We start from the raw sequence: 15,469 nt of genomic DNA, 5'->3' as shown, positions 1-15,469 counted from the left end.
GACTGTCTCAAAGGCATTTGTCAGCTAGTCATCTGCAGCAAAGTCTCCCCTCTAAAAATGAAAAGAAAACTGGAATAATTTCAGGTATATACAGCCTGCTGTCTTCGGCAGCTTGCCCTCTTTTCTTTCCCCTCTTCGATAGGGTCTCATTGTATACTCCAGGTCAGCACTGAATTCATCATCCTCTTGCCTCAGCCTCCTAAGGGCTAGAATTACAGGCATGTGCCACCACATCCAGCTCTTCTTTTTTTAAAAGAAAAAATTATAATAAAAAATGAAGTTTTGTTACTTGTATATGTTACCTATATTACATATTTCCTATGAGGCCCAAGATAATCTTTTCAATCAACGAGACCCAGCAAGCCAAGTTTGGAGATTCAGGATTACATCCAAATGAACTTATTTTTAAAAACCAACAGTTTGCATACATCAGTCCTCAGCATACGACACACACAAGGAAGCTATGCCTACAGTCTCACACCCTTGCCTTGTCTCTCCTGAGAGCTCTTACTGCCACTGGGATTCCCCATGGACAGTGGGCAACTTAAGGAAACAGTCTGCAATCCACTGATTTAAACTAATACAGCCTGCAATGATAACAGTTTATTCAATGAAAGTGAGAGCCTTAAGATTTATGACAATTTACTTCTGTCAGAGCTAAGGAGAACGTTACTGCAGGAAGGGAACTCAGAATACAGTCCAGTGGTTTTCAAATATTCTATTTTCAATTTGCTGGATTTTTTTTTATACCCCCCCATGAAATAGTTTGAAAACCCTAGCTAGCCCTTTATCTTGGCTTGACAGAAAAGGAAACTGAGACCTAAAGGAGCGCTTCAATTTGCCTATAGTCACAGAACAAGCTAGAAGCACCGAAAAGACCAGAGCTCGGGTAGGCCGACAGAGTCAGGAACTGTTCTCATCTCCATACCACTGTGCCAAGCCTGAACACTTTCTTCCCCTGTGTCGGGGTCACACCCCCACCCTTGCATAAGAAAATAAAGACCATCGTGCATATATACCTAAACTGCCTTGGTTCTTGTCTTCTACCTGCTGCACACATCCCATAATCCTTTCTTTCTTTAGGAAGAGATACCCCTCCCCTGAGCCGCTTTCTACCTTCCTTTAGGGCCCATCTCTCCAATATATCCATTTCTGCATCTCTAATCCTCCAGCCATCAAATCCTTCAAATCCTGTAAGTAAGCTCCAGGTTGCCTTTTTTATTTTTTTAAATCACTTAGCCGGCTTTCTCTCTGATGAATTCAAACCTTCCTTTTATTGCCAAAACTTTCTAAAAAAGTTACTTCACACTTGCTTTCTTATTTCCTCAGCTTACAATTCCTTCACCCTCACAGCTGGTCCTGGGTTACAAATCTGGGAGTTTCTTTTCACTCCTTATTCTAACGTGAGTATCTGAGACACTCTATAGACTTGAAACACTCATCTTGCAGCATTCACTATCCTACTTCCCCCAACTTTTAAGCTATCCGCTATTTTTAGGTCTTTTTACTGACCTACTCATCAAACAGTGGCGTTTCCCAGGACTCCAGTCTTTTCCTTTTCTCCTTGTTTATGCTTGAATTAAATGGAGTCAGTAATCTCATCCACAGTCAAGGCTTGAACTATTAACTGTGTAATCCTGTGTAACCTTGACATAAAAGCTATATTTTTACTTCTTCCTCATTATATCTCAAAGGTAATCCGTAATTTCTATCATGAAAGTTCCTATGCTCCTTGTGTTGGTTGACAACATTACCCCATTGCCTCGTGTGAACACATAGTCTCTGTCAACTTCACTTTACACATTTCCTAAGTCCATCTCAATTTCTCCATCCCTACAGCCACTGCTCTTGTCGACACCTACACATAATTGTTCCTGTCTCCGAACAATTCTCACTGTCCCTAATTCACCTTTCTGCCTTTAGTTTCTTCCTGTGTCAAGCACTATCACACCAAGCAACCAAAATTCCCTTTCTAAAACAAGATTTAACTCTATCATGCATCTGGTTTAAATACTGTTCAGGAAAAAAAAAAAAGAAAAACAAAACAAAACCCAAACAACAACAAACCTCCAGGCTCCCTTTAGGGCCTTTATAATCTACCAACATCCGGACTTTAGTCCTTATTTCTTACTATACTCCTCTGCCATGTAACTCTTTACTCTAGTCTGTATTTTGTAACATGCCCAGCTCATTCTGATCTCAGGACCTGGGTATGCTCTGTTCTACCCAGAGTGCTATGCACCTTGGCATTCATGTGGCCGACCCCTCATCACTCAGAACTTACCTCAAAATTTATCTCAGGCCCGATCCCCACAACTTCAGGTAACCCTTTCCTCAGTGACACCAAAACATGACACCATTTGGCTTTGTCTTACTGCATTTCTCATGGCCTAAACTACTTTCTTTTTTACTATCAGTCTTCCCTGCCAGACTATAAACTCCCCATGCTTGTCTGTCCCCAAAGTAATATTCGGCCTACTACAATTCATGGTACAGCGCAGCTTCTCAATAAGTATTTGCTGAGGGACAAATAAATGCCTATACTATCATCCCTGTGTCCTTACTTCACCTAACTACCTCTCCTCCATGTAAACTTGTCACCCCTGAAATCCTACTCACCAGTTCAGGCCTTGCTCAAATATGCTTCGCTATGATGGCTTTCTAGTCCTCTGAAGCGAGACCACTCATTTCTCCTTCTGTACCCTAAGAGCACTTTACTCTTATGAGAGTCACGGCGCCAGTTCTTTAAGAATCTCTTGCAATAAAGGACAAGCTAGTTTCTACCACTTTATGCTCTTAATAACTGACACTAACTCCCACCACATATTCTTAAACCAATGAGACCTGGGTTTAGAGAGTGGGTCTAGCCTCTCTAAGGCTCAGTATACTTAACAATAGCAACGTCTAATTTCAGTCATTATTTCATAGAACTTCTGTGAATATTCCATGAAAAGGTCTGTAAAGTCATTAAAACAGTACCTGGCACACAGGATAACTTAGCTAGTCTCAGTTTTACTACTATAGTTACAGAAGGTACTTACCTTAGATTTCCATTATCTTGCAGAATCTGCATCAGGTTAAATTTAGGCTCTGGCTCCTGAGTCTCAATCTTACAGTACTGTTCACCCTTATTATTCCACTCAGGAACTTCCATGGAATTTTCTTTGGGTAAATTTTCTACCCCAACAGTCAACCGGGGTGCACATTTGCCTTGGTTTTCTCCAACAGACCCTGCAGACTCTTCCTGGGAAGCTTCCTGTTCTTCATCCTCATTGTCTAATGCAATTTCTTCTTCCTCTTCACTCTCTGTCTCAGTTTTACCATTCATTTCAGCTGGTTGGGTAATCACTAAATGCGAAGAATCACTAATGTTGCTGAAAAAAGGATTAAAATTTCCTCTCTCCCAACACCTTTCTTTTATCTTTTTAAGTAAAAACCCAATTCCAAATCAAACCACAAACAAGGCACAAAATGAACAGCAATTACATCTTACTCTCAAATCCTTAAAAACCTATCAGTGATCTGCATTAGAGTTGATATTACTTAGAGCAATGACTCACAATTTAAGACAACCCCCCACTAACCACCAAGGTGTGTTCCAGGTTTTTAGAAAAGCATCCTTTCTGGAGGTGCCAAAAGCAGGGGAATAGCTTTCTACCCTATTTTTATTCCTTGCTTTTCTCCTCCATTACCTTGTAAGTTCTATAAGAACAAGGGCCATCTCTTTGTTATAAAACCCCAGTGACTAACATGTTGACTAATGCAGGTGATCTATAAAGGAGGAAAGCAGGAGGAAAAAAGGAAGTGAGTTGATCAGTTAAAAATAGACTAGGAAGAATCTGAGAGAGAAATTCCCCTGTGTCTAAGATACTGATACCATCCAGCGCTTTCAAAGGATGACTGGATTTACCTAGTCATCACAAAGCCCAATGGCAATGCTTAGCAGTCCATTGAACTCAGGCTAATCCTATTTCTGAAGTATTAGGTATCTGTATGGTGGTAAATAAGAGTAAGAGCCAACGTGTATGTTTCAGCTATTTCTCAATGCAAGTGTTAAGGGTTAACTTGCTCTGGCAGAATGCAGATTATGTGGTTTGGTGAAAGGTCACTGGCAGGTACCTGGGTATTTTGGCTTCAGTGCCCTCAATCTGCCACTCCGTCGCCTATGTTTTCGCACCTCCAGAGACAGGAGTTTTCTCTCGTAAAGAGCAGCATGCAGCTTGGCCTTTGAATTCACACTCTCTATCTTCAACTCTGGCATTCCATCAGTGGTCATTCTAAGGGAAAACAAGATGGCAGCTACAGCTTGCAAAAGATCTCTCCTTCAGTCCAGAGCTAAGCTTGACAGAACTCTACTCAATGTGACACATTGAGTATGGCGACGCTGATGAATTCGAAAGGTTTGACTGACAAAGGGGAATAATGGGATCTATAGTAAAACCCCACTAATGGTCTGTCTGAACTTGTGACATACTCTGAACAAAAATTATCTTTAGACAATGTTTAGGTACCTTCAAGCATTGAGTAATAAATATTGCTTATTAATTTACTGGTTTTAAAGTGTCATCAATACCTAATAAATATGTAACTGGAAGATATTAGTGACTTTTTATTTTAAAGAGAAAAGAAAACAACAACAACAAAGATAAAAACAAAACAATACAAATAAAAATGATACAGAATTTCAAAATAAGATGATAGGAAATTAACAATGGTTGTTATATTACATATTGTTATCTTTAACGAAGTTGCTCAGATTACCAGATGTAAGAATGCAAGATTGATCAAACAATTAAAGAAAATAAAAAATTTTAAAAATCATTAGAAATGATACAGTTTTACTAATCAAGATGGTAGGAATTTAACAATGGTTGTTATATTGCATATTATTCTCTTCAAATTAGTTGTTCAGATTACCAGATATAGGCATGCAAAACTGCTCCAAAAATTAAGCATTAACTGTTCCCTTTAATAAACCCAGAGACATCAGCAGTACAATTATCCAAGCTATCCTTGTATATCCATATATATTTTTCCCTTCCTTCTTTCTTTTTCTCCTTTCCCTCACCCCAATTGTTCCTTCTCTTTGAGCAATTTCTTTCCCTTTCACAATAACTATTATACCTTTCAGATTTTATTTCCTCTTTCAGGTTCTTACACTAGGGAGACAATATGATGTTTACTATGCAGGTTATTAGAAACATTTTAATTGTTAAGTCGCATGATGGTACCAGGTGTTTATTTTATTGCTATTAAATATAATTTACTCACAAATAGGATATTGTTTTGAATGTATACAGTAAACTGAGATCTGGCAGAGGGTGTGCTGAGGGGCACAGTGGATAATCTGGTTGTGAAGCACAAGGCTAACTGAGACTCACCGGGGAAGTATCTCAGTGAAAAGTTACCAAGACCTGGTCTCAAGCATCCTAGCACGAGGACCTGCCAAGGCTCCGGCCCTTACTAAGATCCTAGTCGGCTTTAGGAGGAGGTAGGAGAAGCAGCAGAGCGCCTCCCGGTGTAGAGTACAAGTCAGAAGTTAGAGTCAGAAGCACAAACAAGGGAAGGCAGGGACAGAGGACAAGATCAAACTCAGGCCGTGAGTAAGAAGTGGGATACGAAGAGGAGGCTGGTAATGGCTATAGGAGGCATTCAAGTAAGACAAGTCACAAATCAGCTGACCCACGGGAGTCCCAGTCCAAAAAAGGACTAGGTATGCGAAGATAAGTAGTTCATGAAAGGGAAAGCAGGGTTGGGGTAACTGGGTCAAAAAGGAAGTTCTAGGTCAGTGTCTAAGAGCATGCGGCTAACTCTACACATATACACTCTGAACTCAAGCACTAACTTGGGAGCACTAAACACGCTCCAGAACACAAAGCCCAGTCCTTGTGAAACCAGGGCAGCATTCTTACTCCCCTGGGAGTTTTCAGTCTCTGAGTAAGGCTATGTCTTTTAGTCTGTTTAGGTCATTCTTTTTTTTGTTTTGTTTTGTTTTCTGAGACGTCTCACTACATAGTTCAGGCTGGCCTTGAACTCACAGTGATCCTTCTGCCTCAGTGTCTTGAGTGCTAGGATTACAGGCGTGTGCCACCATGCCCAGCTTGTTTAGATCTTTCTGAGGGGGACTTCTGGGTGGACAGGGTGAATGCTGAATATTCTGGAGGCTTTCTCTTCAGAACAAGATACTGAGCCAAAACCAGGGAGGATATTGACAGTGGGAGAAGAAATAGAAAGCAAACTGATAAACGCTTTTTTTTGAGCTGAGGTGTAAGTTGCGCAGGCTGGCTTCAAACTCCTGAGTTCAAGTGATCCTCCTGCCTCAGCCTTCCAAGCAGCAGTACCATGCAGAGGCATGTACCATGTACCCGGTATCAATAAACTTTAAAAATAGTTGGAATCTATTTTTTGTCATAGTCCTAAAGACTGAACCACACACATGGAGCTATGAAAATAGATATTTAGCCAATTAAATAATATGGGAAATAAAACAAATTTGATTTAAAAATCATCCAAACAATTTAATAATATATAGCCGACTTGATCAAATTTAAAAATCATATAGACAAACATGACATCTTTATCTTGATGCTCACAAACAGTCCTCTTCTCAAAGCCATATCTTTAAAAACTTAACATGATCTGAAATAGTTTAATGTTTTGGGTCATTTTAATTGAAGGGATGGAAGTAAACTAGACTTCCTAATAAATGAAAGCCCAGTGTTTATGCTCATGAACCACATCCATTATATAAACAAAAGCATCTCTGCCTATGTTGCTAAGAACATGATTCCTTCAGAAAAATGTCTTTCTTAGGATAATTATTATTCAAAGGGCCAGGGATACAGCTCAGTGGCATAAGTGCCTGCCTGGCAAGCATAAGATCCTGACTTCAACTCCTGGTGCCAAGAAAAAAGAATTAATTATTATTCAAAAGCTGCTAAAAGACTTCTGAAGGTATGAATCCCCAAATCTCAGAGATCTAGAGATGCTACTAAGAATTTCCTTCTCTATAGATATTTAAAATATCAACCGTGAGCTAAGAGACAGATAAACACTAGCACAGGGACAACGCACATGGGACGCTGGGGAATCGTGGATCTGAATTCTCAGAAGGCGAAGACTACACTTCTCTTGTCCACCACTGTCTCCGTCATGCTCCATGCCTGCCCAGCACACAAGCGGCACGGTATAAAAACTGTCTAGTTAACATTTTGATTATCTATGAAAAACCTGTTAATTCCTTTTATCTACCTCTATTCTGTGTTATTTTTCCAACATTTTATTGTGAAAATATTTAAACAAAGAAAACAATTTAAAGAATTATGAGTGCCCATATACTTACCTTCCACTTGATTTCTACAGTGAACTGTATTTGCTATGTTTGTCTCATCGCACATATACATATCTAATCCTCCTCTAGCAGTGCTTGCTTCGGCAGCACATATACCAATCCTCCTCTATCGATCCATCAATCTATTTAAATTTTAAAGCATTTCTAAGTTGCAGACAATCATCAAGGCACTGTCTCCCTAACATTTCACATGTATATCATTACTACTTAGAATTCATATTGTATTATAGGAGTTTCTGTAACTTAAAACATATATAGTGAAATATACGGGTACTAAAGGTGTACTTAGTGAATTTTAACAAATGCATACAATGATATAACTCAATTATAACATTACTATCATCCTAGAAATTTCTCAAGTCCCTTCCCAGTCAATCCCTCCCTCAATGCCTTAAATTTTGAACAATTTAAAACTCCATACAAATGAACCGTATAATGTGAATGGTTCTAGGTAAGCCTTCTTTCTTGCAGCATAATCTGTCCACAATGTATCAGTATTCATCCTTTTTAATTGCCATGGAATTAAATTCATTTCATTCATTGCTGAATGAAACACAACATTTACAGAGTTTATCTACTCCCTTATTTTTAGACATGTAGTTGTTACAGAAGATTATGAATAAATTTACTATGAACATATCTGTACCATTTTGTGATTATGCTTTTCATTTCTTCTGTGTAACAATTTCAGAATGAAATGTGCTAGGCTTTCTAATGAACTGCCAGACTCTCGCCCTCAAGTCCTTGTCCCAGTTTATACTACTAATGCCAATTTACAACATGATGAGAACTTGTCTCAAAAACAAACAAACAAACAGAAGATTACTTTGGATTTTCTAAGGTCCATTGCATTTCTATAGAAATTTTAAAAGTGGTGGTGTACATCTGTAAAGCCCACTTCTCAGGAGCCTGAGGCAGGAGGTTATAAATTCAAGGTCAATCTGGGCAATTTTGTGAGAGCCTGTCTCAGAATTAAGAAGTAAAAAGAGCTATGTAGTTTAGGGGCAGAATGCAATTGCATTTGATTTCCAATAGCCCCACCCAAAAGCCAACCACTTTCTATTAAAAAAAATCTACTAAGATAATGATTATGATTATACTAGATCTTTAGATTCATTTGAGGGGATTGGATACTTTAACGCTATTAATTCTGTCAGTCCACAAGCATGGCCTATCTCCACTTAGCTACATCTTCCTCTACTCGCTCAGTGATATCAGTAGCATTTTGTATGCCAGTATTGAACATATTTTATTAAATTTCTTCCAAAGCCTTTTATATTTTCAAATGCTATTATAAATAAACATTTAAATTTCATTTTCTAGTTACTGACTGGCAATATATCAAAATACAACAGATTTTAGCAGATTGATCTTTGAAGATCTTGGCATATGCGGTTGTATGCTCTCATACTTACTTTGTGGATGTCTTAGGATTTTTTTATTCACTTGACTATGTCACCTAAGAAAAAAGAGATTTTACTTCTTCCTTTCCAAATGGTATGCTTTGGCTGGCGATACAGCTCAGCAGTCCCGAATTCGATTCCCAGGAACCTCCCCCTACCCCCCCCCAAAAAGAACAAGAAAGAAAGCAATCTGTATGCCTTTTATTCTCTCCCCACTTTATTATACTCTCTAGACTTCTAGTACAATGTGAATAAAAGTGGTAAGAATGGACACTGTGCCTTACTAGGGAGAAATTCCTTCCATATTTTACCAGGTATGACGTCTCCCCCTCCATTTTCTTTTCAATACTGGGAAGTGAATGTAGGGGAGCCAACATGCTAGAAAAGCCTCTACCACTGAGCTACATCCTAGGGCCTTTTTTTAATTATTATTTTGAGGCAGGGTCGTACTAAGTTGCCCATGCTGACCTCAAAATTGTGATCCTCCTACCTCAGTCTCCCCAATAGCTGAGATTACAGGTGTGCTCTACTATGCTTGGAACAGTGACAGAGTTTTCATATAAGACCTTTATCACATTGTTCCTGATAAGCTTGGAGTAGTTCACAATCTTTTCATTTTTGGGGGGGTACCGAGAATCAAACTCATGACCTTGCACTTGCCAGGCAGGCATTGTGCTGCTGACCTATATCCCTGGCCTTTATAATCTTTTGAATTTTATCAGCTATATTTTTTTCAGGGAGAAGTTAGCTAATGAAATAATTTTTTTTTTCATAACAGTGTGAATTATATTGACTATTTTTCAAATTTTAAACCAAGGCTGGGAATACAACTTAATAGGGCCCTACATTCAGTCCCCAACAATGCCACCCCTCAAAAAATGTTAAACCAAATTGCACTGCTAGGGAAAATCTCAGTCATATGTGTTATATTTTTTATATTCTGGCAGATTGACAGGTTGATTGATTGATTCATTCATTCAGACAAGATTTTGCTAATTTACTAATTTTCTCAGACAGGGTTCAAACTCCTGGGCTCAACTAATCCTCATGACTCAGCCTCCTTAGCAGATAGGTCTACAAGACATATTGTATCTAGCAAGGTTTATTAGTATTCTTAACAGAAATTGTGTGTCTATCCTCATGAAAGATATTAGCTTGTAATTTTCTTTCTTCCTTTTAATATGTCTTTGTCAGACTTCTTTTTAATAAGTCATACTAGCATCACAAAACACAGCTGGAAAGTGTCCATTCCTGTACTTTTGAAGGAGTTTATGTAAGACTGGAGTTATTCTTGCTCACATGCTTGGTAGAATTCACTGTAAAACCAATGAGTCTAGAGTTTTGGGTTTTTTTTCTTTTTGTAGAAAGTTTTTTGAAATCAAATTCAATCTTCTGAATAGATAAGAGTGCTCTTCAAAAGAGTGAATAGATTTCTGAATAGGTAAGAGTGCTGTCATACAAGGAATTTAGTCATTTCATCTAAGCATCAGTGGAACTGAAAGGGCTGTTAATAGTAAACAGCATCCCCGACTTACTATGCATGCATCTTGTATCTGCTGGATCTAGAGTAATATCTTCCCTTCTGTATCTGAACTTGGTACAGTACTTAGTGTTCTCCTCTTTTTCCTCAGTTAGTTTACTTGAGGCTATGCATCACCTCTGATAGTTTATCAATAAATAAATTTTGGACCTTGTTAGTTTTTTCATGATATCTTTGTCTTTTATTTAATTGATCTGTGCCTTTTATTATTTCCTCCCTTCTACTCACTTTGGGTTACTCTTTTTCCTAGTTTTTAAATATATGTATTAAATCAATGATTTAGCCCTTACTTTTTAAATATAAGCATCAAAAGCTATCAATTTCCCTCAAAGATAGCTGTATCCCAGACATTTTGATGTTTCATTTTTACTACCAAGTTCAAAAGAGTTTCTCATTTCCCTTGTCCTTTCTTGCTTGATTCATGAATTAGTCAGAAATGAATTGTTTCATTTCCAAATATACAGGAATTACAAATATTTTTCTATTGTACTTGTTTCTATTGTTATTGATGTCCAATTGCATTGTGGTCAAAGAACATACATGGTATTATTCCAATCCTTTTAAGTATAGTTAAGTTTGTTTCATACTCTGGAATATGGTATCTTGTGCCAGCTTTCACTTGTTTATACCTCTACCCCACCAAAAAGCTCCGACTGGTGGTAATACAAAAGTTCTAAAAAATAAAAAAAGGACAGAGCCTACTGATCTTTAAATATTCTTACTGTTTATGATTTTTTTCTCTCCCCTCACCAGTTCCTAAGCTGATGGCAGTATACTTTAAGCATGTTCCTTTACTAAAAACTAGAGAAAATTTATAAATAAAGTGTAACTCTCACTTAGCAACAAGCTAGAAACTTGATTTATTCAGTTTTCCATTAATTAAAAGGCAATCATAATGCTTTCCTTTAGAAGAATTAGACTTGTAGTTCAAAGGGCTTAGATAAGAAACAAAGTTTTATTTAATTGACTCTTAAATGCAAAACAAAAAACTAGATATAAGAGGTTACTTTCTTACTTACTGCTGTCGTTTTTTTTACAGATGTACAGCCAAAGGGGACATATGTAAGGTCTCAAGTCTCAGACTCTCTATAACCAGAAGATGTGTTTACCATTTAAGGGTTGTTGTGGTAGCTGGAGTCTTCTGCGAGACAAAGCCATCTCAGCCTTTCCGCTAAGACCTTTCTCTTCTCTGCTCAAACAAAAAGCTACAGGTGTTTTGCACATTTCGAGTTCTGTGGCACACTGGAAGCAGGTTCAGCTCATCCCACAAGGCACAGTTATATACAGCAGGTATGTCAAGGCCAAAACAGAAACTTATTTGAGTGTAACGTGGCAAGAGTCTTAAAATCTCATTAACCCTCTGGTCTCTCTCACACAGCTAAACAAGGGCACTATTATGATCAGTTACAATGATATTCATGTAGTTATAATAAATTTCATAGTTTGCAAAAAGTGGCCATAGAATACTTTTTCAATAAAAAACATTTTTATGTTAGTATTCATGCAGAGCAAAACTGAAAATGGTTATATGAAGTAGTATGTTTAGTCTGTGCACAAGCACACATTATGTACATGGAGAGAATTTCTCAACCTTTAGAAATCAGTTACCGTGTTCTTCCTGTCAATAAGCTTCTTCGTGTGTTTCCCCTACAGAAGCAGAAAGGACAACTAGGTTAGAGAATGTTATTTGGGTATTTACTCTGGAGTTCACACACACGAGCACTCCTGAAAATTTTATTATAGAAAGTCAACATGCAATAAGGGCAGCGAGGGCAAGTAAGAACATCCTCAGAGAAGGGCAGGCCACAGTGAGCCAAAGGATCAATGAAAAACAATAAGAAAAATGCAAGAAATTCCAGGGAAAAAATGGCAACAATGGCTTGCATTTGTCTATTTCCAAAGTAAATTGTACTTACTGCTCACAACAATCATGTGAAGATTGTTAATTAGCCCAACTGATACAAAGAAGGATAAAGTAACGCTGCAGCCTACCCATGGTCAGGGCTTAAAGGGTTTACATTTGAGCCCAGGGCTTAGGCCTCAGACAGTAGAGCTTCTCTTTTCATTGAACTATTTTAGGAAAGGAAACCAAGCTTGATTCTCATGGGTTCCAAAAGGATATTCACCAGAAACACATTTTTCCACAACTGAAAAAAAAACCTCTGTAAAGAAAGGGATGGTCTCCACTGTCACTAAACTAGGGTTGGGTTCCAACCACAAAAACTGAGCGCCGTGCATGTTTAAATGGGTTTTTGTTTTTTAAACATTCTCTCCTCAGTCAGTTTCTTTTCACTTAACACTTGGGGAGGGGAACCCCAGTTTTACAGGTACTCATCTGGGTATGTGTATCTTTAGTTCAGCCCAATTTTACTACCTTTGTTGGTTCATGTGTCTACTACCACAGCCAAGATACTGAATAGTTAGGGCACTACATAAGGACTTGTAGAACCACACACCTCTTACCTAATCCCTATCTCCCAGTGGTATGTACATTCTAAAGTGCTGCCATTTCAAAAATGTCATGTAAATATGCATGTTAATTTCTGATCATTTTTGAAGAGACAAATGAAGATGTATTTATAGAAAATAAGTGAAAAAGTTGTCTTTACCAAAATGTTCTGTCTTTTCTTTCCTCTATCTTCTCTCCCTAATGTCTTGATATTGTCACATTATCATGACAAAGTCTCAAGATGACTTTAACTTTTTTCATTCATCCAGATAAGTTTTCTCCAGTAATCTGCAACCACATCTTCACATTATAATCACCAGGCAGCTTTTAATAAGGACTACTATGCTTCACTCCCCTCAGGGAGGAGGGCAGGACATAAACCTGGTTTAAAAAGTAATGTGCCGCCAGGGTTAAAACTACTGCCATCCAGACAGAGTGACTGCTGTGAGTTCAAGGCCAACCTGCGCTACAAATTGAGTTCAAGGTCAACCTGAACTGCGTATGGATACCTTGTCTCAAAACCCTGTCTCAAACCAATAAACAAAAAACCCCCATAAAACTACTGCCATCTAGCAAAAGGCCTTGTGAGATACTGTTTTTCAGTGCATGGTGGTAGACAGGGGAGGGGCTGGGGATAGGAGAGATGGCAGACAAAATTAACCTAACACAATTGGATTTGCAAGAGAAAACATCAATTCAGAGTAAAGAAAAGAGACTTAGCAGAAGATATTCGGCCTTGAAACAAAAACGATTTCCTGTTCTCAGTGCATATTTTTGTGCTTGTGCCTACCATGTGGTAGGCTGGACCAAATACAATTTCATTTTCTCAATGCATATTTGTTTGTGTGCTGACCATATGGTCGGCTCTTGATACTGAGGAAGATAAATGTAACAAAGTATTCGTTCACTCTTAAGGGCCAACCTATAAAGTTAGTAAACAGGAAATTATAATACAATCTAGGAATCTAAATCAAACTGAAGGATAAAAAAAAGGCTGGGTATACCCTCTCCTAGTCTAGGCTAGAGGAAAAGATCATAGCTAGAAGAAATTAGGGATGGACTAAAGGCCATTCCAAGAGAAGGGGAGGGAGTTTCTAAGGATTAGGAGATATGAAAGAAGTCAATATGGTCTAGCTGGCTATGGGTTGGTACGGAAAAGTAGATATTAGGCTAAAATGGTAGGCAAGAGTAGATCATGAGGGCATTTCCTTGCTACTTGGGGGGAATTTATGCTTTCTTAATCAAAATTTTTTGTAATACTTTATAAAGCAGAGTTGTTAATGAACCTGAAGAAAAAATGCAGGGAGTATACCAACATGGATAAGACAATTATGTCCTCTAACTGGAATTTAGAATTTCCTTCAATATAACAGGTAGGAAACCATCCTCAGTAGTGGATTAGTGCAGCATCATTCTCCACAGAAACATATCTTTCTTTTTCTTTATATTACTTAAAATTGTCACAGTATTTCAAAATAATATCAGCACTCATTCTTCACATTGTGGTAGTTATTAGGCCTTATGTCCATAAATATATATATATCTGTATATATATATGTGTGTGTGTATATGTGTGTATATATATATATATATATTTATTATTATTATATCTCAAACTTTTATTGTTCTCCTGCCCAAAGGAAATGCTTCCTAATTTTGGTAGCACATGGTCTCCAGTTTACTCACTGTGCCCTCCCTTCCCCCTCATAGGAAGCTCAAGTATGGAAAGATCCAACCGCAAGCAGAGTCCCTGTCAGTTCAGAAGCAGACCTACATACCCTGAGTCAACCCGTGCCAATGAGCTATTTTAAGAAAGAAGTCTGTCATTTTTAAATATGAATGGACAATCGAAGGTCACCAAGTATTTGTAGACTTGTAGCAGTAAAAACTAGAAACAACAAGATGAACAAGCTGGATGAATACAAAGGAGTAATATAATGCAGATGGCTGAAAGGAAGTTTAAACAATCAAAGGCAAAGAAATTGGAAAAGACATACTATAAAATAAAGACAATAATCAAAAAGTAAAAATAATTCTTGAATATTAATACTGAGATAAAAAATTGAACTCTCATAATAGTAAGACCAATTTAGAGGTACAGAAGACAAAGTTGAAGAGATCTCCAAGAAATGGAATATAGCTCAATGGCAGAGCACTTGCTAGTACCTGCAAGGCCTTGGGTTCAATCCTCACTACTGAAGAATGGAAAAAAAAGAAGTCTCTGAGAACATAAAGCAGAAATGACATAGAGGAGATAAGAGCATGAAAAAAAGTAAAAAATGTGGAGGATATAGACAAAATATATCAAAACAATTTCCACAAGAGAGGAAGTAGACAGTAAGGGGAATGTTTCCCATAGTGAAAAGACTTAAAATTTTAAAATGAAGGGACTCCTCTAAAGACAAAGTATTAAAAAATGACAAACCATAAGACATCCTGGTAAGTATCTGAATTCAAAAGATAAATCTTGTGTTATGGCTGTGTCTAGACGTTCCCCTCAAAGTCTCATTTGGTCATCATAGGTGGGGCTTTTTCAGAGGTGGCTGAATATAGTATGTGATGCTGGATTAAGGGTGTGTGATTACTAAATCAGTGCACCGATTGGTTTGGCACTGCCCTAATCCAGGTAATCTGAATATAATATAAGGGACTTGTCTTTTCCCTTGCTTGCTTGCTTTTGCTGTCTTCTGCTTGCCATGAACTGGTTCTCCTCTGTGATGCCCCTT

The 15,469-nt window shown here is 37.9% G+C and overlaps 1 protein-coding gene across 9 annotated transcripts in view; it reads right to left on the bottom strand.

Moving 5' to 3' along the window:
- Positions 1-15,469, bottom strand: part of Ttll5 (tubulin tyrosine ligase-like family member 5) — a gene marked incomplete at its 3' end in the record, with an annotated part of 241,514 nt that overhangs the window by 122,431 nt on the left and 103,614 nt on the right. For 8 of the 9 annotated variants that reach the window (XM_013510126.1, XM_005414953.2, XM_005414949.2 and 5 more), the window contains 3 exon segments: positions 3,042-3,348; positions 4,120-4,277; positions 11,903-11,941. In XM_013510126.1, the coding sequence (XP_013365580.1) occupies positions 3,042-3,348; positions 4,120-4,277; positions 11,903-11,941 (504 nt within the window). 9 annotated transcript variants of the gene reach the window in all.

This window comes from Chinchilla lanigera, unplaced genomic scaffold, assembly GCF_000276665.1.
Source record: "Chinchilla lanigera isolate Chin_1 unplaced genomic scaffold, ChiLan1.0 scaffold00211, whole genome shotgun sequence".
Lineage (NCBI taxonomy): Eukaryota > Metazoa > Chordata > Mammalia > Rodentia > Chinchillidae > Chinchilla > Chinchilla lanigera.
This window is presented reverse-complemented; position numbering and strand designations above follow the sequence as displayed.